Source organism: Mastacembelus armatus, chromosome 14, assembly GCF_900324485.2.
Source record: "Mastacembelus armatus chromosome 14, fMasArm1.2, whole genome shotgun sequence".
NCBI lineage: Eukaryota > Metazoa > Chordata > Actinopteri > Synbranchiformes > Mastacembelidae > Mastacembelus > Mastacembelus armatus.
This window is the reverse complement of record NC_046646.1, coordinates 20,329,079-20,353,714: the sequence shown is the minus strand read 5'-3', so window position 1 is coordinate 20,353,714 and position 24,636 is coordinate 20,329,079. Positions and strand designations below refer to the sequence as shown.

The 24,636-nt window shown below is 37.6% G+C and overlaps 1 protein-coding gene across 2 annotated transcripts in view; it reads right to left on the bottom strand.

The window, feature by feature from the left end:
* Nucleotides 1-437: 437 nt before the first annotated feature.
* LOC113143022 (glucocorticoid receptor) overlaps nt 438-24,636 on the bottom strand; it is a 56,441-nt gene continuing 32,242 nt past the window's right edge. Inside the window, exons 3-9 of one of the 2 annotated variants that reach the window (XM_026328441.1) lie at nt 20,843-21,012; nt 15,713-15,829; nt 12,076-12,345; nt 9,973-10,117; nt 8,589-8,719; nt 5,267-5,424; nt 438-4,862 (exon numbers count right to left, since the gene is read on the bottom strand). In XM_026328441.1, the coding sequence (XP_026184226.1) occupies nt 4,710-4,862; nt 5,267-5,424; nt 8,589-8,719; nt 9,973-10,117; nt 12,076-12,345; nt 15,713-15,829; nt 20,843-21,012 (1,144 nt within the window). In that variant the 3' untranslated portion in view covers nt 438-4,709. The remainder of the gene's footprint in view (nt 4,863-5,266; nt 5,425-8,588; nt 8,720-9,972; nt 10,118-12,075; nt 12,346-15,712; nt 15,830-20,842; nt 21,013-24,636) is intronic. The other variant, XM_026328442.1, reaches the window with a different exon arrangement.

Here is a 24,636-nt window from a genome sequence, read left to right as displayed (position 1 = left end):
CAGTCACCACAATTTTTAGCTTAGAGCTGGTGTATTTTCCTGCCCTTGACTTTTTTTTGCCGATGCAATATTTTTTAGGAAGATCACATAGAATCATCAGCAAAAATATGGGCCAACCTGTTAATCTGCATATGAAGAATACAATCCTGGATAAAGGTAGGCTGACAGTTTTCCCCTCTTTTTATTCTAATTATTAGCCTCTTAGTTCTAGCTCCAAGCTTACCACACAGGCATGAGTGGCATCAATCGTGGCATCAATCGTACCATCTCATGCTCAGCATGAACAAGTTCATTTCAAGCATATTTCCCAAAATGTGTAATTTAGCCCTTTTAAATTTGAAACATTAACATGTAGTTCAGCATTAGTCTAACGTAATTATCATTTCCAAGGAAAATTGAATAATCTGAAACAAAAATAATACCACTGGCACTGAGCATTGAAAAACAGGATAGTTTATTGTGTAAGATGCTGAAATAAAGAGAAATCATTTCTTCCGAATTTCCACTTTTAACCAGTGATGAAAAAACATCATCCAAGTTGTTAACACAATGCCAAATCCAATGTCAAAGAACAACACAGATAACTTCAACATTTAATCAAATAGGTGAAAATATCGACACTGACTACAGAAGCGGTGTAATACAGGAGTAATACAAACTATTATTTTTATTTTAAAAACAAATATTTTATATTTTGTTTTTAGATTGGATTACATTTACATAACTGAAATACAAATAAAACAGACTTCATTAAAAGCCATAGCCATATATACCAGTGAAACATGATCTGCCCTTAATCTTTAAAGATAATATTTGCATTTATTTTATACAAAATAGACTTTTTCAATCAGTATGAGGGTAGTGCAATTCCATCAGGCTCTGGTAGATTTACTTGAATGCAGAGTTTCAACTTTTTGTTTTGTTTTCTATTTTTAAGTGACCAGTAAATCCTCACAGCAGTATACATGGGATCCAAAGCCCAGGCCCTTACAAAACATATCTTTCCAATAAAAAAAGAAGTACTATTAGTTAGATAAGTGCTACTTAAAATGTAACTGCCTGGATACCTCTTTTAGTTAAATCTTTTTTTCTCCTTTGCTTTGGTCACTTATATAGGCCGACAAAGGCATCTCCAGTCAGTCTCACCTTCCCTTCCTCCCTCTCCCTCACTTCCTTGTAATTTTAAAACGGTGAGCATTCATGTGGGCTTTTCCATTGACTTGTAGAATTTACATTTACTTCACAGGACAAACATGTTGAGCACTTCCCAACGTAGTTAATACATCTACCTTTATCAAACACAAGCCAGAAAAATATTTACTTTCTTAACACATTTGATGTATAAAAAAGGACTGAGTAAAATTATTATATCAAAGAAGATCAAGCTAATGTATTCAAAATCGCAGAAAATATTTTCAATATTTTACAACAGATCAATCTCCAAAAGCATTGATATTTTGTTAAGGGTTTATGTAATTCCTGATTTAAAATCTTATGTCTATGGCTCTCTGTCTCCCTTTCACAAGGCCTTTAGTCGAACATGAGGCTGAAAGGTAAAAGAAAACGTGAGAATAGAGGATATGTCTATGTAAAAATATTTGATACTCGACACTGTTAACATTGCACTGGATATGTCGGCGCTGCTATATATACCTATGGCCATTTAGAAATGAGCAGGGATATGATAACATCTACACGTTAAAGCTGGTTTTCTGAAGCACCACCACCTGGAAACAACTGTAATACTGTATGCAAAACAGTTCCCTGGAATAATTAACAATAAGCACACAAGACCAAGTTAGCAGGTGAGGCTAAAGCTTGCAATGCACATGTAACAACCCCGCTGTCAGTGACCATCCTTATTAAAAACATGACAGATCTTGCTGAAGTAGCTTGTATGTATTCAGAGCCTGCTGTGCTGTTAGCTGTTAACACACAAATGACCAGTCTCTATGGCAACCTGCTACCTGGTCTGTTAACTCCCATTCAGAGCTATGCGCTGCAGATGAATGAGTACCATTCAGAGTAAACAGCTGAAAATCTATATGGTCGACATTTTAGGCAGAGAGGGCCCAGCAGTTACAAGGAACAGGAAAACAGGAGGGGTGGCTGGGGGTGGGTGTTAAATCTACACTTCCAGCAGAACAACGAAATTATTAATGCAAATTTTTGCTTTGGCTATCACATAAGCTGGTACAATCACAATACAAATGTACCAAATCACCACCTGTTTAACAGCAGTAGAAATTACTGCTCACTTTGCAATTTCAAAAATACAATATTTTGTGTATCTCCAAAAGAAGTCTATTATACACACATAACAATCACTACTTTTAAGCTGGTGTTAGTGTGACACTATGTAAGATCTTTCTCGTAACTTTGCTTCAGCGTGCTCAGTTATAAGAACCACATAATGTCAAATCACAACTGAATAGTCACCCTTCACATCTCTGGAAAAAGAAAATATAAAACTTGCTATTACATTTGGCACTAGTGGAACACATCCAGGTGAAATAGTACTTGTAGCCTGAGCTTTATTTCACAAATTATTTGGACCAAAATGCATCTTCCAAAAATATTTATTTCAATATTTCATCTTTCCAGGTGAAAGCTTGTGCTGAGAACATAGGTTATATCATTTACTTATTTTTATATATATATTAATTTACCTTTTCACCCATGTTTAATAAGTTCCTGTTTGTGCAAACACGTGGAGATGAAGTAGATAAAAGGGTATACTTCTAAAATGGTATTTTGTGTGAAACAATACTTCTGTCACAAAATATACTATACTTTTTTTGGTTACCTGTCAGGAGAACTACCGTTAGTCACACCTGGAGAATTCAGATAGTCAACTAATGAAGCATTTAGAGTTTTGAGAATTGTCTAGCACTTATCTAAAACATCCAACCAGTTTAGCCCTGTTAGTTTACGACACAGCAGGAATTATATCCATTGACCTTGCTGTGTTTTCTGAAGTGTAAACATGCAGCATGGTTAAGTGGAGATCTGTGAAAGTACATTTTAAAATATAGCTAACCTAAGCATGAATTCAGCAAGGAATGAAAGGACAGTTTGACTTTAAGCAGGATTTACTTAAATCACTGTGACTATGTTATCAACACATAGACAGCTTGGAAATTTTCAATCTTGAATGTGTTTTTTTTTTTAAAATGCAAATTAATTCTAAAAATGTAATATTGCGATTGCGTATGAATAAATTGCAATGGTTCACCAACAAATTCCAGTCCAATTAGTAATTCACTGATTCTTTTAAGATCGAAAGTCTTGGAATGTTTGTCTGAACCTAAATATTACAAAATATCAGATGTGTCTTTTTTGTGTGTGAAGCCGGGTGCAGCTTCACACAAGCATGTGAAAGAGAGAATATTTTAACATTATATGTGTTGATATAATTTGGATACCATAACTTTTAACACTGTGATCCTGACTGAGAATTAAAATATTTTCTAAAAATATACTTTACATGTGGTAAAAACATGAAATGTTTCAGGACTTTAACAAAACTTTGTGATTATTTTTCAGTATTTTTACGTAATTCTTAAGTTTTACAAATTTTAACAATTCATACTGTTCTATACATTACTACTCTGTACCATACATGTAGGTTGTTTGCCTGTCTATCTTTCAGAACCGAGAGAGCTGCCCACATTAAAAACACCAAAATGGCAGTTTGGAAAGAAAACAGAAATTTCCAGGCAGGCAAAACTCAAACTAAAATATAATATGTGGTCGCTATGTCAAGCTTAGATTCTTATGCAAAAACAACCATTTAGAGATGACTATGAGGAGCTTTAAAAGCTAAAAGGCACTGTTTTTCCCTTCTCAGATGCATCTGTGTAAACATTTTGCTCAATGAATGGATGTGTGCATGTATATTTGTGTGTGTTAGCATGGCTTTGCATGTGTGGTTAAAAAATGTGTCTGTATATAATTCTGATTTTTGTTTTTTTGTTTTTTTTCAGTAAACTAAACTGAAAACCGTTTGTCCTCACTGTCCTTGGGTGCAGAGGGGATATAAAGTTTCTCATTCTCAAGTGTAGTGGAACTGGAAGGAGCAAAGGAGGCAAACTGGACAGGTGAGCAGAGAACGATAGGCTTGAACACAGGGCAAGCTTCAAGAGGCTGCTGCTCCGATGAGTTGGATGGAATATTTGATGTCATGATGGAGGAGGAAAAGGTGTTTCTAGGTGTTGGCTTGTCAGCAAAAACAGCAGTAAAACGCTGTAGGCAAGATAGAGTAAGAGGCAGGTGGCCACCAAGAGAAACAGCATTAAAAATGTGAGGACAGGGCTGAGGACGGAGGAGAGGACAAGAGCTAGAAAAAACAAAAAACAGAATGCATGTTGCCCACAAAACATTCAGAGCCAGAACATTTCTCCTGGATGCCAAGTCCATCTGTGTTATCCAAGAGGAAGGGCTACAGGTCTGTGTCACTTTGGCCACACCTGGGACCAGATGAGGGGGTGTAAGCCCACAGGTATTGTGCTCCAAGTTTCCACTGAAAGGTTGAGTTCTGTATGGGCATGGCAGAATTTCTACAGGAGCCCCAGGAATATCAAGGAATTGAATCAGAATGATGGGGGAGGCAGGTCAAGCAAAGGTTTAGGAGTCAGGGTAGGCTTGGGGCCCTGAAGAGGTACATGGGCAGGTTAGGATTTAAGGCATTGCTTCACAGTTTAAGGCAGTCATTTCTGATGAAACAGCAGAGCCTTGACACTCCCATCTCTGAATTTTGGTATCTGGTTTGTGATGATCTCTGCCAACATCTCTGGGAATTCCACACTGAGGGTTTTATTCACAAAAGTGTAGAAACAGATCTGGAGAAGACCCTCAACCATCTGAAGAAGCCATCCACAGGGGGATAGAAGAGATAGATTAGTGGCACTCTATTATATTGCAAAGCTTTTTTAGTTTTCAGAATTATCTTTAAATTAAATGTATGATGCTGCAGATACTTGGCCTTAACAAATTCTAATTAAATATACTTCAAGGGATCTTTGAGTGCATTTGTCAGGGTTTTACATTGGCATGATACAGGAAACGGGATGAAAATATGAGTTAGTGATGCACTTGAAGATATGAAATAAAACCCCTGGCTAATAAAAATTATATGAAAGGAAGCCATAATACACTTGTAAAATGCTACAGAAATGTTTTTGTTCCAATATATAATAAACTCTATATAACAAAGAAGAGGAAAAACAAAGCATACACTGTATCAGTGGGTGTGTGTTTCCTTTACCTCCTGCATGGAATCCAGTAGCTTAGTTAGCTGGTAAAAGCGCTGCCAGTTTTGACTTGGATTCTCCTCCCTCTTGACAATGGCTTTCCCCAGCTCCTTGATGTATGTCATCCTGATCTCATCAAACACAGCCTGGCTTTTTAGTCCATCTTTTGGTACTGCACGTACACACAAACACAAACACGGATCGAGTGACATATCAGTTTGCAAGGTAGCTGGTAATGGCAGGATTGTGACTTGTAAAATAAAATTGAGTGTCACCGAGTTAATTTGAACATTTTATTTGTAGTTAAAGCCTTTCACAACACGTAGGTCTTAAGCTGTTATTTATCCAGGTCTACGCTACAACAGCAGCACAGGGTATTAAAACTTCATTAAAGCTTACTGTGCAGGACCCCAGCAGGGACACAGGAGACTGTGTAATGACACAGATGCATGCATCTCTTAAACAGAATGGAGGCAGTGGAAAATATGCTAAACTAAAAGTAACATTAGTAGCTAATGTGTAGTGTGTTCTCTAATTGGTCTAGCCTGGATTAGAGTCTAAGAGGACCAGTACAATGTACAATGTACATAAATCATACACTCTATATGAAGAGATTTTTCATTGCACTTTCATTGCACTTCTCACTGCTAAAAAAAAAAACAAACTCAAATTGCTATTAATCAATATGCAGTGGTCATAATAGCCATGTCAACACATGGAGGGCGTTTTGTCAGTCTGGTGCCTGGCATTAAGACCGGGCATTGCCACAATCACTGACCTAGAGATTATGCAAAGCCAAAGAGGGCAGGAATAAAATGAAATACTGACTGATTTACATAATCAGATAAGTGCAAGTGCTATCTGCATTATACATTTGCAGGTCTGGCAGAGACAACTGTTTAGAGTAAAAACAGTCTGCCTTGTCTACTCTAAATTATTTATCCTAAATCATTGTTTTTTGTTTGGTTTTTGTTTTTTTTTTTTTACCAACTTTAAGTAGCAGACATGTCCCATTTGTGTGTACTTTAGCAATTATTCACATTTTGTAGAGCAAATGTAAAACAAAGTCTATAGTTTGTTTTTAATTTAACAGATACATGATAATAAATGAAGAAATAAATAAATAATACAAGAGCTCAAATCAAAGTTGTCCTGACCTAGTAGTATTTCAGTCCATCAGGGTACAGGTAGAAATAACTCTCAGGTACAAATATAAAACCAGTGCTTGCCAGAGAAATGACATTTTCTCTGCACAAGGATCAGGTGACCTCTAAAATATATCATTTTCTCTGCCGAGAGTGAGGCGTAAGGGAGAATGATCTTTTCTTGAGCAAAGGAAAATTTACATAATTGGGAAAAAGTCTGATTTAGTAGTACTTTTGTTCATGCTGTGCTGTGTTTTTCTAGTGATTTTAATGGTGCTAATTATGCCTTTGCTTCAGAGACCAGAGGCCCACGGCTTTCAAAGCTGTATTAATTTACCTTTTTCAGAAGCAAAGGAAAATTTTAGCTGCTTACACCCTTTTTTCCTGACTAGTTACCCCATTTTAATGACCTTCACCAACTTGTGCATTTTAAAATACCTCAAACAAATTACTACCAACAAATGAATTGAAAATACATTCAGAATGCAAAAACAACTCAATTTGCCTGAGTGCATGTTTTGACCCTCTTGTTCACAAAGATGGTACAACAAAGAATTTAGTTACTATTGTGCTATGTAGTAAAGACACACACAAAAAAATATATATATATGAGAGATTAAAGTAATATAACTAAACAATTAAAACTGAAGAAAAGACTTTTCAAGATCTTCTGTAAATGTAATTCTACAAAAAAGCATATTCTGAGGAAAAATATGACACCCTACCCCCTAAAAGCTAGTGATACCCTCTTTGGCTGAAATAACTGCAGTGAGATGCTTCTTGTAGCCATCTACCAGTCTCTGACAACAGTCTGAGGAAAGCTTACTCCACTACTCAATGCAGAATTCTTTCAGCTGTGAGATGTTTGAGGGGTTTCTTGCATGTACAGCCCGTTTCAAGTCACCCCACAGCATCTCAATGGGATTAAGATCTGGGCTTTGACTTGGCCATTCCAGGACGCTCCATTTCTTAGTTTTCAGTCCTTGGTTGATTTACTGGTATGTTTTGGGTCATTGTTGTGTTGCAGGGTCCAGTTCCGCTTCAGCTTTAATTTTCTGGCAGATGGTCTCACATGTTCTTCAAGCACCATCTGATACACAGTAGAATTCATGGTGGATTCTATGATGATGAGCTGACCAGGTCCTGCTACAGCAAAGCAGCCCCAAACCATGACACTTCCACTTGCTTCACAGTTGGTATGAGGTTCTTTTCCTGGAATGCTGTCTTTGGTTTATGCCAAACATGTCTTGTGTTCTGGTGTCCAAACAATTCAATTTTGGACTCATCTGTCCAAAGAAGTCCTGGTCTTTGTCAACATTCTCTCTGGAAAACTTCAGTCTGGCCTTGATGTTTCTCTTAGAGAGCAAAGGTTTCCTCCTTGCACACCACCCATGCAAGTTAAACTTGTGCAGTCTCTTTCTGATTGTAGAGGCATGCACTTTCACATCAACGGTAGCCAGAGCCTGCTGTAGGTCCCGTGATGACATTTTAGGGTTTTTGGAGACCCCTTTTAGCATCTTGCGGTCTGCTCTCGGGGTGAACTTGCTGGGACGACCAGATCTGGGCATGTTGGCAGTTGTTTTGAAAGACCTCCACTCGTAGACTATTTTCCAGACAGTGGAATGGCTGATTTTAAAATCTTTTGATGTCTTTTTAAATCCCTTACCAGACTCATAGGCTGCTACAATTTTTTTTCTGACGGCCTCAGACAGCTCTTTTGCTCTCACCATGTGGTGCTCACTCTCACTTCAACAGTCAGGAGCACACCAAACTAAATGTCTGAGATTTAGAAGGAGCAAGCCTCATTCAAAATGTAACTATCTACTAATCATGTGCACCTGGTGTGATACACCTGTGTGTGATTTGAGCCATTTTAAGTGGGAATAAATGTGAGGGTGTCCTAACTTTTGCATCAAGATAGAATATGCATTTTTGTGGAACTACATTTTACAGAAGATCCCCTCTTCAGTTTTAATTGCTTAAATATATTATTTTAATCTCTCTGTATTGTTAAAATTGAGATTAAATATCCATATATCCAAAAATGTTACAAAAATACACAGGCTTTCATAGGGTGTCCTAATTTTTCCACATGACTATATATGCTCAGTCTAGACAAGCAAATTAGGGCTGCAATAAACAAATATTGGGACAGACGAAAACAGTTTTAAAGTACAATATGTGCCATTACCTGTACTGAGCAGTAACAGGACCTTCATGCACAGGTACTCATCATAGGACACTTGCAGTCTAACAAACTCGTTACAGATCCTCAGCATTTGCTGGCACTGGTCGGTCATGAAGGGCAGCTTCATACGCTCCCTGGAAAGAGAAACAAAAGGTAAGAGGAAAAGTAGAGATGAGGGGAAAAAGGCAAGTGTAGAACAAGATGACACAGCAGGGAAAGAAACACAGGAAACCAGAGGAAATAGACACATACAGGACATGTTAGACTTCACCCCCTCATTCTGTTATTCAATTCTCGATAAATAGCCCCAGCAGGAAAGCGCTTTAACCCTGCAGGAGAAAACTGGACTGTGAAATCAGTCCTGATGGATTTTCACACCTCACTTCCACAAACACACAGCCCATATTACATTCTGCCTCTATAATCAATAAGGTAACATTCTGCAGGTACAGCCTTCAACAAGGCTACAACCAGTAATGACTTGTTTACCTTTCACATTTATTTTTACCCCTCTGTAGGTTTACCTGCCATTTGGAATGACAAGAAAAACACAGCTCAGGTCTGTGATTTTATCTTTCTAATAAAGAAAAGCTCTTTGCAGATTTTCAGCATCAAGAGGTCAGTGTGTTTGTTACACCTTAGCCATTCAATACAAAGTAAAAGAACACTGTACTTCAAACATCAGGCAGTGTTCAGGAGCCCTGACCAGAAGTACCACCAAGTATTTAAAAACCTGAAGAAATCAAGGTATGTTTCAATAGCACAAAGTATCAAATTAATTAAATATTCTGGAAAATAAATGTGTTAAGTAATCAGCAACAGTCCAGTGGGAGGTTTGACAGATTAATATGGACAATAAAGTGAGCACTAAATAAGACGACGATGTTTTAGCACCTTGGAAACACAGTAGCTAATAGAAGATGAGCATCAGCCTGATTCTGTTTCCTCTGGGGGCTACAAAGACTGCAGTAAGCACAGATCTCACTGTGGCATCAGTTGTAACGCAGGTTATTTACTGTACGGCTGATGCCTTCTCTCTTTGGAGAATGTGTTTTTCTTACTGTGCTTTTTGTGCATTACAAAAGCAGTGAGTTATTACCTATTAAACTATCTCAGCAAGTCATTTCTAACATTCTTCTGATTATTAAAATACATATTTCAGTTCACCCTTGCAAAAGACATCAGCAGTTGCCTTGGCTTCGGGGATTGAGCACATTTGTACAGTTATTATAAGTGTGCTATATCAACATAACACCAAAACAAATTAGACTTTACAGTAGTTATCTGGTACTTGAAATTGGCAAATACAAAACAAAACAGGCTGACATTTTATGTTGAAGAAAGCATAAGTATTCCGTAGAATTGCCGGGAATAAAATAATACGTACTTGTTGATGACGAGATCGGGGGCGAAGCAAAGCATGCTACCATTACACTGCTCATATGACCTCCAACCAAGACTGAAGGACATGAGAAAGAGCCAGGAGCACTGCAGCAATGTCATCTGATCATCAAGGTGCAGGTTGCGGAAGCCTGAGAGGGTCAGATAAGCATTTGAAAGAAAACATATAGTAGAGATAAAGCCAGGGACAGAAAGTGAGAGACAATCATACTTTCATAATCATGATAAATGAGTAGAATGATCTGACACTTAAAGGGATCATTAGCTTTGAGCAATCAGTTGTTCTTTATGGTTGGTCTACAGATTAGTAATGATCATACCATGGTGCTCATATAACAAATCAAGACAAGTTGAAAAATAATAGATTGACAGAGGAATGTTGCAACCTGTGATATTACCTAACAGACCACCATCTAGGAATTGAGATTATTTATCTAGGGCTATAAATGCAATGGTTTATGGCATTAGTAATGTTATATAGAAATATTATGTCTGTTTTTTTTAAATGCACAGTATCTTCATATCCTGATTTAAAGAGGCACAGCAACACTGAAGAAAGAAAGGTTATTGCTCAATACATCATCAAATTACAAAGCCAGTTTATTTTAAACAGGACCACTTAATTTAGATGATGTTCAAGCTGCAGCCCAGTTGCTTCCACATTGTCAAAGCCATAAAAACTGAACTGCAGATGAAATTCCTTTCACATTACATTTGTTTTAAACTATATCTATACTATTTATGTATCAGTCAATCCCTGAAGAGTTTTTCGCCTCATTGTCACATTGGCAGTGACAGTGGTGGACAGAAGAAGAATGGAGCCTGACTTGCACCTTGTCATAGCCAAAGAGAAAGTTACTGTTAAGCCTTTTCTGATCTTAAATCTATGGTGAGACAAACAGCAACATTTAGAGTGGGAAGAGAAAATCACCAAGCAAATACTTGGAGTGATTATGAAATCATGTGCTCATGATAAGAAACTAGAACAGGTGGTGAAAAATAACTTCGTCCTTCCATTTTGCTTTTTGTAGAGTGAAAACTGCCTTCAAACCAAGCTACTGTATTATCATTTTTCTTAATGTTTATACCATGAATTGAGATTATTTGAGACCACAGTAAATATATTCCTTTAAGAACCTAATTCCAAAGTTTTTGTTTGGCATTCATGATTTGATAGCAGCTCATGTTTAATCTAATAACAGTAATAATGATGTTTCATTTCTCACATTTTGACATCCTCTGCTGAGAAGTCTCATCATTTAATAGACCATTGTTAATGTTCTGCAAATCAAACAATCTGAAAACATAAACAGTTTCACACTGAAATAACTGACGAATGCAGTGATCTGAAATTGCTTTAGATAGAAGACAGAAACTTCCTCTCGTGGAGATTTACACTTTTCTTTACAGAGATAATGTCTTAGTGCGTTGTAAGAACATCATGCTCATGGACATGACATATAAGAGGATATTATTAAACTTGGCCATGTCCTGATCAAAACTAAACTACTCTGATGAAGCTGGGTGCCAAAAAATGCCCTGTTGTTTCTTAAGCCGCAGTCATTACATGGTTACTGAACATCTGTCATGTGGATATTCTTCCTGTCTTTTTGTACAGTCTGAAGTTAGAAGACAAGGAAGACTTCCACAATAGCCGTACTTTATCAACAACCTGACCATGATAAATAATTTTAAAAAAAGAACCTTATCTACACAATGGCTCCTTCTTTGCTTCGTATTACCTGTATAACTCCACTTTTTAGTTCCTTCACTTTAAATATCACATATTGTGAATGATTTTGCAAGTTAACCTGCAGCTACTACAGGATGTTCTTTAAATGGGGAATGGTAACAACTCTGCAAGCTCTGTTAACCAGAGGACCAAGGTCAAAGCTTTAGCGATGTGTGTAGACATTGCTCTGCAACACCACAAAAATGTTCTGTGTATTTTAATTGTGAGAAATTAGTTCATTTCCACTTCACTACACATTAAACTATATTACAAGCTGGTGATGCACACTTTACTCAGCAGAGTGGCATGCATCTAAACCAAAGCAAAGGCAACACATGGTAAGGAGCTTTTTATTACCTGGCAGTGATTTGGCCCACTTGACTGCAGAGATGACTTGCTGTCCCCCCAGCCTGTTGAGAGTGGTCATGAGCCGTGTGGAGGTGTCAGGCAGTGTGCCATCATAGCCAGAGTAGATGATCTCTGGCTCGATGGCCTTGAGCACCGACAGCATGGTGGGCACGAGTTGGGGCATGCACCTGGGGACGACTGGAACAGGTATGTTGCTGATGGTCTCCGATGGTCCAGACAACCTTTGAACTTTCTTGATCAGCTTTTTGTTTTTCCTCGCTGTGATTGTGAGAGACCAAAAGAAAAGGACAGAAGGAAGCCAGTGAGAATTTTTCATTTTTTTCAAAATATATTGCATCTGGAGTGAAAATATTTTTGTACGTTTGTTTTTTTTATAGTTATCTTTTTTTGATTGGTAGTCCTGAGGATTCTTGCCAGAACTCTATTTTTCATTTCCATTGCCCACAATGATTCAACTAAATTTACTTGGTTCTAATAATATCTTCCTGAATGAGACAAATTTAGAAGCAAGTACAGGGTGTGTTTCTTACTGAGTACCTTAAAGGAAGAAATAAATGTCTAAACGTCTAAACACAACCACCTCACTGTGGCATTTCCTCTAGGTAATAGACTCCCGCCCCCCATCCCCAGGTTAAACCATCCTTGTATTTTAAAATATATAAAATAACACAATATTGAATTACCATAGGTGGGAGAATAATTAAAGAGGGAAATCGAGTGAATGTACAGGTTATGATAGAGAGAAAACTTGCAGTGCGACATGGAGGAAGAAAGGGATGCAGGGAATGTTGCAGAGTCGGACGATGACGCAGCAGATTCGGAAAAGCAAGACATTCCCCATCCGTGGTCGTATTTAAAACAACTGTTCAACGTTGTCGGCTTCAAGAATGATTCATGGTGAATGTGTTGTGTTTTGTTCCCTGTACCTGCTCTGTGTGCAGGTTGATAATAAAAGAAGAAGAATTTACTTTTTTTGTGTCGAACTTCTTTAGTTTTGTGGAGTCATCAAAAGATGTATCGTGTATCAATGACAGCAATAAACATTTGTACTTTTAACTTTTTTACTTAAGTACATTTCAGACCCTGTACTTTCTTACTTTTACTTCAGTAAATGAGTTGAGTCAGTACTTCTACTTTTACCAGTCTTTTTTCACACAAGTATTTGTACTTCTACTTAAGTACAGAATGTGAGCACTTTTGCCACCTCTGTGAATTACACACTGAAGTAGGCAATAAACAGCTGTATTAATTACAGAAAATATTAGCCAAATGCCCCAGTAAATAAAAGTAACTGGCTTATATTTGAAGTTGAGTCCCATGAGTTCCAACAACCTCGCTAAACAGGAAACATGCTGGTTTGCAGCCAGTAGAAAACCTCAAACCCATTTCATTTATCAGAGATTTGATTTTTCATGCTTACAATTTGTTTCAGTTTCTCTAGAGTGTAAAAACAGCAAATACTTTATTCATTTATTTATTTATTTATTTATTGCTCAGAGAATGTAGATTATTTGGGCATCGTTTTGACATTTTCTCCTAGTAAATGTGAAAAACATGTCAGGGGTTGTGAGGTTACCATGAAAAACATGTTTTTTTTTTCCTACTCTACCTTTTGTAATTTCCTCTCCTGATGTTTCTATGGCAACCAAGAGACCTTCTGGTGGGAGTTAGTCTGCTGATGCACTGACGTCCATCAAATCCCTCTCTGTCTTTCTGTCTCTTCCTCTCTGTGAAACTGCCTTCACCTCTGTCTGATAAACTGCGCTGTTTATAGTCTCAACACAGATTTGCAAAAACTACCAACAACAGTTTCATGCCCTAAGGAAGCATCAGCTGAGATAACACAATAAGTTCCAAGCATTTAAGCAGTTGTTCCGTTTCTTCCATTAGCCATGTTCTCTAACCTAGACGAAGCTTATTTAATGCACGTCAGTAACATTTCTCCTCTGAAGGAGTCGGGTGAAACATGGCCATGTGATTTAAGGCTGTGGACAATGCACTGATCAGTGTGTGTGGGGAAAGTGCTCCCTCATCCTCTCTGCATAGCAGCACGCATGTACAGAACACTACATTTATAGACAACAGAACACACACACACATATTCACAGATGAGTGACTGATAGTCATTTCACACTTCGTACATTTCAAGAATTTTCAAAATCAATTTAAGAAATTGTTGTTTTTTAAACTGTTGTGTTATTTTGGAATATCTGTGCTTAGATTGAAAGATTCTCTGAAGAATACAAATTTTCTGAAAAACGGTGGCATACTGTTTGTCTTGGTGCTGTACTAGACTAAAGACTATTTATTCACTTTTGGTTTTGTCTCTCAAATCCACAGAATTCCAAACTGTCAAAACCACAAAATCAGAAAAATCCCACAGATGATCTGGTTTAATCTTTGTCTTTCAGCCAAAACTGAGAATCACAGATCACAGAGGACTAAAACCAAACAATATGGTTTCGAGATGAAAGAAAATGACAGTATAATGAGAAAAAGGAGATGTGAGAGACGTTACAGACAGTAGGTTTCAGTGATGCAGTATTTATATACAGAAATGGTCATGGGCTGGTAAGTTTTTACCTCTTTATTTATGCACACTGGTTTGTTTACGTCAGGCCAAAATGTGCAATTTTGCATGATGTCATATTCTCATCCACAGTTAAATAGTGAATAACAACATCTACAGTCTGTTCAGTTTCATCCCGCCAACAAAAACCTTCGGAGCAGCTTACAGCAACAACCATGAACCCAAAATATAATCATAGAGCATTGATTTAAGATTTAAGACTTAATAAATACAACCACTGGGAGCAGATGGAGTATGTCAAGTTTGCTATAATGTACAGTACCAACACGTGCTATGGTCCTGTAACAGTGCTGTCATCAAAAAGTCTTTTGCCTTGATTAATCACTGGAAAAGACCAATATTTAAATATAAGTAATTAGTACTGCAGTTTTGGCATTATTAGTAGTATATTAAGCACAATTTAGTGGTTTTTTTTTTAAGTATTAAGTTACACACTGGACTGGTACATTATCCCTGCATTAATTCTTAAGACTGTTCTTAGAATATCATTTCAGAAAGAGGTGTGGCAACATAACTCTTGGTATTGTGGTATTGTATTATGACCACAATGGGGCTTGCCCATTTTCCATTAAACCTGGGTGACGTAAAGAAACCAGACACACTGGAGCTTGAAGTGGAAAGTGTGCGACAGCGTCATGGTGCTACTGACATGGAAGCCAGTGAAGAGCCTATTGCGTAAGACTGCACTTTTTGGGGCCAGTTGGCAAAAGCTGTTTACATTTCAAACAAATGTGGCTGAGGTTTGATTTATTTTATTTTCCCCCTCATTCGCTGCTTCTTCATCAAACAACATGGGTATCAGTTCTATTTTATACTGTATTTGTGAAGCTGTGCTGGCATTTTGAATGATACGATTAAGTCTGTCAGTTCCCCGTTGTCATACACCCCACTCCAATAATCCATTTCACCCAGAAATACATTATATTATGAAAGATAAATCCACACTAATGTATTTCACTGTGACTTTAAAGCCGGTTTATGAGCCATTAAATGTATGAATGTATGCTTGAATTAAAGATGGACCAGACTGTTTACCTTCCAAGTTCATTCCAGCTTGAAGACATTTCCTGAAGCGGCAGGCTGGACAGTTCTTCCTGCGGATCTTATCAATGATGCAGTCATTCCTCCCTGCACACAGGTAGTTATGCTGACCTATAAAAGGACAGAAAGAGAGAAGAAAAGCAGGGTGAGCCAAACTAGCTAAGAAGGTTGGAGAAGGATTTGCCTTAGCTGTATTGTATTATGACCAAACTAACCACCTGTTGATTCTACATTAAGCCTTACATGTCTTTGGAATCCCTCTGGTGTCAACAGCTTCACTTCCTCAAGTCTGCACATGGAGCACATGGCTCAATCCATGACTGTAAACACAACTCTCACAACCCAACAATCGGACCACTTTCCCTTTCTCATAATAACTCTTTTGTCGGCGGAGTATTAATGCCTGTGTAATTGGGACGTGGAAATAAACCAGAGATAAAAGTGTGATTACATTAAATTCATATGAAAAAGACACAGCAATAGATAGTTTGCACCAGCAAGAAGAAATTATGAGCTGATACGATCAAACATTTTTAGAAGAAGTGCCTGTCAGGGATATTTGAAAAAACAATCCCAACAAAGTGTTGGGCAGTCTGTCTTTCAGAACTTTCTGACTTCCCTATCCTGTCTGTGGCTCTTTACCCCAACACTACTATTTCCTGCTGAAGACATAAATCTTCAGAGGTCAGAAAAAGATTTTTGTTCATAAAAATCAGGCACTTAGCTATTTCTTAGCAAAATGATACCCAAATAGTAGGGGATGTTTTTTAGCTGCAGAACCGGTGCTCTGGCGAGTATTTACAACATGTCAGCATATATGGGATTGAAAAATAAGACTACAATGGCTGTGTTTATAGTAATAATAAAAATGTTAGCTGTGCAACAGAGGGGTTCTTTCATGTGTTTTCAATAGTTTGAGAGTAACAACAAAGGTCTGGAATTTCTGATTAATCTATATCAGGCTTTGGCTGCACAGACAATATTTGTTATAAGGATCATTTTTGGTTGGTTGTGGTGTTTTCATGGGACAAAAATATCCAATATCACCAGACATTAACCTAATGTCTTTACGCCACAGGATTACAAGAGAAGAATTCATTTATTTTTGCCATACAAATAAATAAAGAAATAATTCAATAATTTAAGGGTGTACTACACTGGATCATTAACCCATTGATACAGTAAATATAAAGAACATGAAACTTAACATTACTGGCCTCATTTTATCTCCCATTACTGCAGTGATGTGAATGTGTAATCCAGGGTGTGTTAATAAACTGATATCTCTGTTGGATGTGGTCACAGGTGCAAAACAAACTGATCCTGTACTGTTTGTCTTTCAGCACAGAAGAGAACCTGTCTGTGGTTCTTCACCCATTATTGGAGAACAGGTGCAACAGAGCAGGCTTCTGACTATACCCTTTTTTATATTTAAAGCATTTTTTTCTGCTGTGAATACTGTCTGTTTTTATTTACCAGAGACAGTGTCAGAGGCTCAAGTTGATGTGATGATAACACAATAATGCTACAGTAAACTAAAAACCCTATTCACCTAAGATAATATACAGCTGTTCAGTACTACCATCAGGCTTTATAGCATGTCTCTGCTTTCCTCAGAAGGTTCATTATCACATTTGGTGGAAATATGGATGGGACACAATCTTCCCGGCTGATGGGATTTGCTGTTCCAGCCCTGTGATCTTATTTTCGGAAGCATTGAAGTAAATTCTGTTATTTGTTCATTGTGCCACTTCTGGGCAACATGTGTGCTTTCTCTTCATCTTCATTGCCCTGCTACTGATTAATGTCAATAGATCGTCATAAACTGATTTAAATTTGCCTTCTGATGAGTCAGCTGCACAAAAATACACCCATAACAGTACAGTACACAGTACCTCATGGTACTGTGTGTGAGTTCAGTGGAAGTACTGTGGTTTGGGCCACAAAACAACAATGTCTTGCATTTAGCGCATATTGTACTTGTGTGACACATGAATCTTATATTTCCAACATCAACACATTATGTTTCAGTCTAACCTCAAAATAATTTAAAAGATGAAATTTAAAAAAAAAGATGAAAAACACACTGTGAATCAGCATCATGGTCATCTTTTAAGTTTTACTGTGACAAACGTTCTACGAGATCCAACTGTGATGATTAACTAGAATCAGATCTGATGGGTTAAATGAGTTACCAGCCCAACAAAGAACTTCTCATCTGCTCTCATCAGGTAAAGTAATACTGTGGTAAACAGACTAATTATTCATTTAGAAAGACTAAATCTCAATAAATCTAATGTGCATGTAACATGGTTCTGCCATATCTTTCTCTTGCTAGTCACTGTTAACACAGTCAGCACAGTATTAAAACAATAATGGAATCTGAAACATGATTTTATATGAAGACAGCGATTAAAGCTGCCTCTGATGTCATATAATAAACAGGGTTTGAAGGTAGCTTCATACTATAGTCGATGTGCCTGCATTAATATGGTATTTTCAACTACTGGACTGCTTAAAAGCTTACTTAAATCCAAGTCTGACACAGAAATGTAGGATGCAATGACTACACGAGTCACCAAAGGAGATAAGAATAAGGTGAGATGCAATAAAAACAAAAAGAAAGAAAAACACTGCATCGCACCCAAGGCTGACCTATTTTCAACTTTTTCTGCTCAACCTCTACAACAGAAACTTATGACCATAGTTGTAATTTGTACAGATAATTAACAACAACTAAGATGTTAAATATTAATGTCTTATTAATGTGCATGTCCTCTGCTGGTTTTGTTTTCCCTTCACACCAAATTCTTTGAGAATAAAAGACCTGCCATAAATTCAAGGTTATGACTTAGCACCAGTTCCATCGAGGCAGATCTCAGTTCTGTACAAAGATGCACTTTCTGTAAAGAAAATAAACATTTTAAGTCTGTACCCACTGTCTGTCTGAGCTTGCAACTGCTGCTTATATTTGATAGACTGTCCATAAATAGTGCTACCTGTCAACATAACGTGAAATTAAAGCAACACTGAGGTTCCTCGTTTGGACTAATGGAACTGTAACAAAGCAGCAGTGTGTTACTTACCAAATCATATATCTACGCATAGATGATAATTATGTCAGCAGTTATGATAGTGGCAATGGAAATGCTTCTCTAGATATTTCACCCAACTGCAAGAATAACCATATTCCACATAGACTAGAAATTAATCTACTGGGTATGATGACAAGCTAGCAGTCTGGGGGGCTGCCAGATGAAGCCATCACTGATATCACAGGAAGTCATTGCAAACAAAAGCGTAACCAGCCATCTGTGGTGTCAAATGTGCCAGCTGAATCCCACTGATATCCTCTCTCCCTTATCCTGCCCTGATCTCTTAACAAGGGCCTGGCAGCACCCATCAGCACTGGCTGGGTTCGTAGCAAAAGCTGGTATAATCAGATAACATGTGAAATCTGTTACATTTTTAATTTACGCTAAGATAAAAGTAAAAGTAATTACCAACTAAAATACATGCTTCTGGTCTGCTTACTGTATGTTTTGTTACATTTAAAAACCTGCAGGTTATTTCTGAACAACCAGTTTGACTCATTTGCAGTCTTTTTTTTTTCCAGAGGACTTTATTCCTTCCATGCAGAGGAGCAATCTCATATAACATTGTTATTCAAGGCTGTTGATGGCTTCCAATGAGAAATGAAAGGTGAATGCTGAACCAAAATGCAATCTGTCAGACATAGATTCCTGTGTTTTTATTACTGATCTGAATGATCCCCAGGGTTTATTATGCAACATCAATAGCCATTTTGTGTTGTTTTCTGGTTACTCCATTTTCTGGAGCTCATCGACAACTGTAGCCATGGACTTACCCTGAAAGCTACAGTATGTTTGTCTGTCTATAGATGGATTTAAACAGGACGGTGACTTTACTTTCTGTAAACTGTAATCAGCATTTAAAGTTATGTGTGCCATTACTGTCATAATCATCATCATCATAATTACAGTTATTATTAAATGTGCATTTATTTATCATCTTGTGTTTTGTTGTCCTCTCCATGTTTCACCATAGAGACAGTGGCAGGGGGAGGGGGGTGCTAATAACAGTACTAATGTAGGCAGTACTTTTCAAAATAAACCTTACACTTCAGTTTGAGCGCTTGGCAATTTCACCAGCACCACAGAATCAAAAGCTGAAAAAGCAAAGAGTTCAAAATCATATAAGAGAGATATATTGAACCTATGAACCCAGGATGAAAGAAAAGTACAAGGCTGCTAATGATGGGACTAGGGCATAACAAATCAAGTTTACTGAGAATCATTTCTGTGCATTTACTGTAGCACCAGTATTCAATCAATAATAAATGGAGTGGTTTAGTTAATATTCAGCAAGGCATTACCTGACCAGTATTGATATTTGTATATTCGATAATTAATTAACAGTAACAAAGTCTTTTCAAACTAATGACAGATCTGTAGAGAGCTCTGGAAAAACAGGAAATAGAGAAACGGAAGCAGAGAGAAAAAGAGGGAGATGCACAGTAAAAAGCCTTTAACACAAATTACTTTGTTTGTCAGATGCATTCCTGCCGCACCCACCACAAGATTTTGTCAAGGCAATTAGAGTCAAGACAAGTGTCCTAATGTTTGCCAGAGACAATAATTGAATGCTCCTTTACAAGGTATCAAATGCTTGCAGAGAATGTCTGTCTTACAAGCTCTGTATAATAGTAGTTCTGTTTAAGGCAGTACTATCTTAGCTGATGCCATGGAAATAACATTTTCGGAAAAGGCTTTTTCATCTGCAATGTTTAGTTATTCATCTTAATTTAGTAAGTCATCTCCGATTCGAAAGAGGACAAACAGGAAAGGCAAAATGAAAGGAGAGGGTGACATGGTAGGTCAGGTCGAAGATCCAAAACTACAAAAATGTAACTACATCATGTGTCTATACTAAAAAAACAAACAAAACCCTATTATGACACTGGATTATGAGATATAATTATGTTTGTGAGTTAATCTGCTATTAGATGCACATGCATAAGGTCACAAATGAGAAATAAAGACACTGTGTCATGAGTGATCGAGGGAGTGGATGTGGTTATGTACAGTAGGTGATGAAACCAACCTTCGATGGCCCTCTTGAAGAACACCTTGCAGCTGCCACAGGTAACTACACCGTAGTGGCATCCCGAGGCCTCGTCCGAACACACCAAACAGATCTTGTGGGTCTGCCCACCGGGCTTGGATTGGCCTGGCAACACAGAATTGCTGGTCTCTCCAGTTCTGGGAGACGAGCTGTAAAGTATAGAGAGAGAGAGATAAAATGCCTGTAAAAACAGGTGACCTGCATATAAACATGAAGCTGATTGACAAATTAAAGGCATGCTACGGAGGATTGACCTATGGGTACGGACAGCCTCATGCTGTACTGTTGCTAGGAGACATGAAAATCCTTTGGAAGAATTTGGTCAGGCTAAGAAAAATACCAAAACAGAAAACTGACAAACATTTTGAACTGCTGGTTCACTAATGTGTGACGTCTTTTCCCAAGGGAAATGTAAAAAACTTAGGAGGTGAACAAAACCTTGAATGGCTTTAATACTCACAGATTGAAACTCGATTGTACAAGTTGTTCTCACAAGAACCAAGTGGTTTCAAAAGATGATAACAAATGTTGAGTTTCAGCTGCCCTATCTTACATGAAAGAGTCAAATAACTGTAACAACTCAAAAGACATTTCCTACAGTCTATACAGACTGTCCTCTTGCAATGTGATACAGTTGGCAATTTGTTCATTTTAAAGAGCTCACTCTGTCTTTTCTTTGTTCATGCTTAATGTGCAAGCAAATAGAGAACCAAAGTGAAACCAGAACTGCACTGACATTAGTAACAGCACCTTTCACAACCGTGTATGTGTGTGATTCACATCATGTGTTTAGATAAGTAGGATTTAGTAAATATTAGTAAACATGTCCCTTAAGCCCTATATGTCCATGGGCTAAATGCTGAGGGTTGACAAGGGGTTTAGGTTAGTTTAGTTTCTGAAAGAGCAATGGTTAGCTTTGATGAAACTGTGCTGCCACTCTTGTAGTTTTTTTCTGTGCTCACAAGACAATCATTGTTTACTTTAAATCACTATCACTCCTCTGTGCACTAACTAAACTAAGCCTGCAATTGTGTTACAAGGCCTTGTTTAAACATCTTGGGAAACTTTCACGCACACAGTTGTCATTATCCCTGACTGTCTATAATTAGACAAAGTATCTGAGGAACCTGAACTACACTGTGAAACATAACTAGGCACTTACACAAATTTGTCAGATCTATTGCAGACAAACTGCTAACACCTTAAGTGGGAGAGTGCCAGGATTAAGGGGGATGTTGTGGGCAAATTTATTTGGAATGTATATGAGTATTATGTATGAGAATGGTGCGATAATGGTTAATGATAATTTTTGATGGCAAGTTTATCATTATTTTCCCTGAATTTCCCTGCCTGAGGATCAATAACGTTTCATCTAATCCAATATAACATTCAGACCTATAGAAATCTTAGCCCTAGGGCTGATACTTCATCTTTATTTAATACTCCAAAGGCTGTTTCTACAGATTTTCTTCCCATGGCTGCCTAGTTACAGAGCAACGTTTGCGAGAAGAGAGTATATAAATGAGAGTTAGTGTCAATCATGTAGACCAGAAGACCCCCATGTGTCTTCCCAAACAAGTAAGACCTAATTTCACTGGGACTGGTGCTTCATGGATGTTGGAAAGACAACACTTGCTTATGTAAACTGGACTCCAACCAAAGCAGGAGTTAGAGGAGGAGGACCTTGGAAGACATCCAGGTAAGATGTCTGTCCATAGCTTCACGGTGAACTAACCATGGTCATTTCCAACACATGCGGGCAGGACTGGAAGTCATCAGGAAAAAATATACAGTCACACTGTTTCGCAGATGGCATAAACACAGGGAGAAGGGGGAGCAGGTAGCTTGACTCCAGGAGTCTGGAAGAGGGAGTGTGACCCTCACAGTGATAACATTATCTGTACTGTAAATGTGTTAAAATATATCTTGTCCAAGAGAAATTAGAAATACCTCCCCAATTGCAGTCTAAAAATAAAATCATACTTATTCATTGTTGTAAAATAAAACATTTTAAGAAAAAAAGAAAAAAAAACTACAGCGAGAGCTCCAATGTGGTGAAAAATACACCAACAAGGTTGCACTACTAGCATCTAAATGACTATGCATGGCTCATTCTGAAACTTTTTAAAGCCACAACCTGTAATTGTAAACTTTAAACTCTCTGCTGAAGACATGACCTAAATGTGATACCCAACTCATACAAATACATCAAAATATGTAACAGTAACTCTATAATGTAAGACATGGCTATATTCAAATGAATCAATTCATCAATTCATCCCAAACCTGATCTGTGACACTGGTTCACTGCAATTGTTGGCAGATGCTTTCTAATACAGACTGGTCCTAACTGTGAATAGTCAATCTAGCAGTAGTAGGATATTTATAGAAACTGCCCTCTGTTGTGAGGAGTGTCAGGTTATATGCTCATCTTTCTAGCTCTCTCAGTACTTGTCACATTAAAGAAGCTAAAGATCAAGTATAGATGGTGTGAACACTATTTGTTGCACAGTACTAGCCCTGTGATGGCTCTCTCAGGGTTGCTCAGATACTGTTAAAAACCGACAGACTGCCAGGGAAGCGGGGGATCACATGACACAACCACAAACCAGCCAAGTGAGGCAAAGTGTAAGCATTTATACTGCAGGCTTGATTTTTAAAAGTCTAGGCTCAGGTCATTAGTGTTTTAATTGCTAACAACTGCACTGCAAGACCTGAAGCATTTTGATGTTTTATTATTTTCTTTTTTCATTTATAGTTATTTAAATGTTAAAAAGCCCCCCCCCCCAAAAAAAAAACTACATATTTTACAGTTCAGTAACATGATTTAAAATAGTGGTAATGACCACAGGGTGGTGTTGGAATTAAACATTTACAACCAACCCCAACTATTGGTCTAATGCACATGCTCCTCCCATTGCTGAGCCAACAAGTGTGGCTCTGAGCCATGTAGCGCAGATTCAAGTCTCATTATGGACGCCTCCACACTGGAGCAGAGTGCAATAAACATGCTCAGTCTCACACACACACACACACACATTACGTGCAGACATGGATGAAGACACAAGGAAAGAAAATTCTGGTGCACAAAGTGTACCATAATCATTCAACAAATACACATATAATTAATACTTTCAGAAATAACTTGACCAGAAGATATGAAGCAATAACCAAGATTAATTTCCCCTATTTATTATGTAATTTTAATTTAATTTAACCATGTAAATCCCTCTGAAGTAAAAAGCTCAGACAGGACAAAATAACAACGCTAAAGCAGATAATGTATGAAGACTACAATTAAAGCTGACAACAGAGAGAATCACTGAGTAAAAGTATCATTCACCATAGCGTTTACAAATCTTACATTCAGTCTGGGACATCAGGTTCTGTAATTTCCCTCTGCAAACTAGTTCAAGTGACTGGAACGTAAAAGTTTCCTTTTCCCTCTTTGTCTCTATGTTCGGGACTGACAGGAGATAAGACTTACGAAAAGATATGAGAGAAGTTTGTCTAATAGCTTAATGAATACAAATATGCCAGTAACTCAAATGGTGCATAGACAGACAATGACAAACCAATTCTGGTGTACAGGCCACAATGATGAGTCAATTATTTTAAGTCGGTGACAAATCTGTGACGATCTGAAGTATCTCTATGAGCAAGGGTGCTGAGCTAAATAAAACAGTATTATCAGAGTAACACTGAGTATTAGTTCCCTTTGGATTAACCCCAAAATAAAGAGTGGACCAAGCCAAGATCCCCAAGGCTTAGTA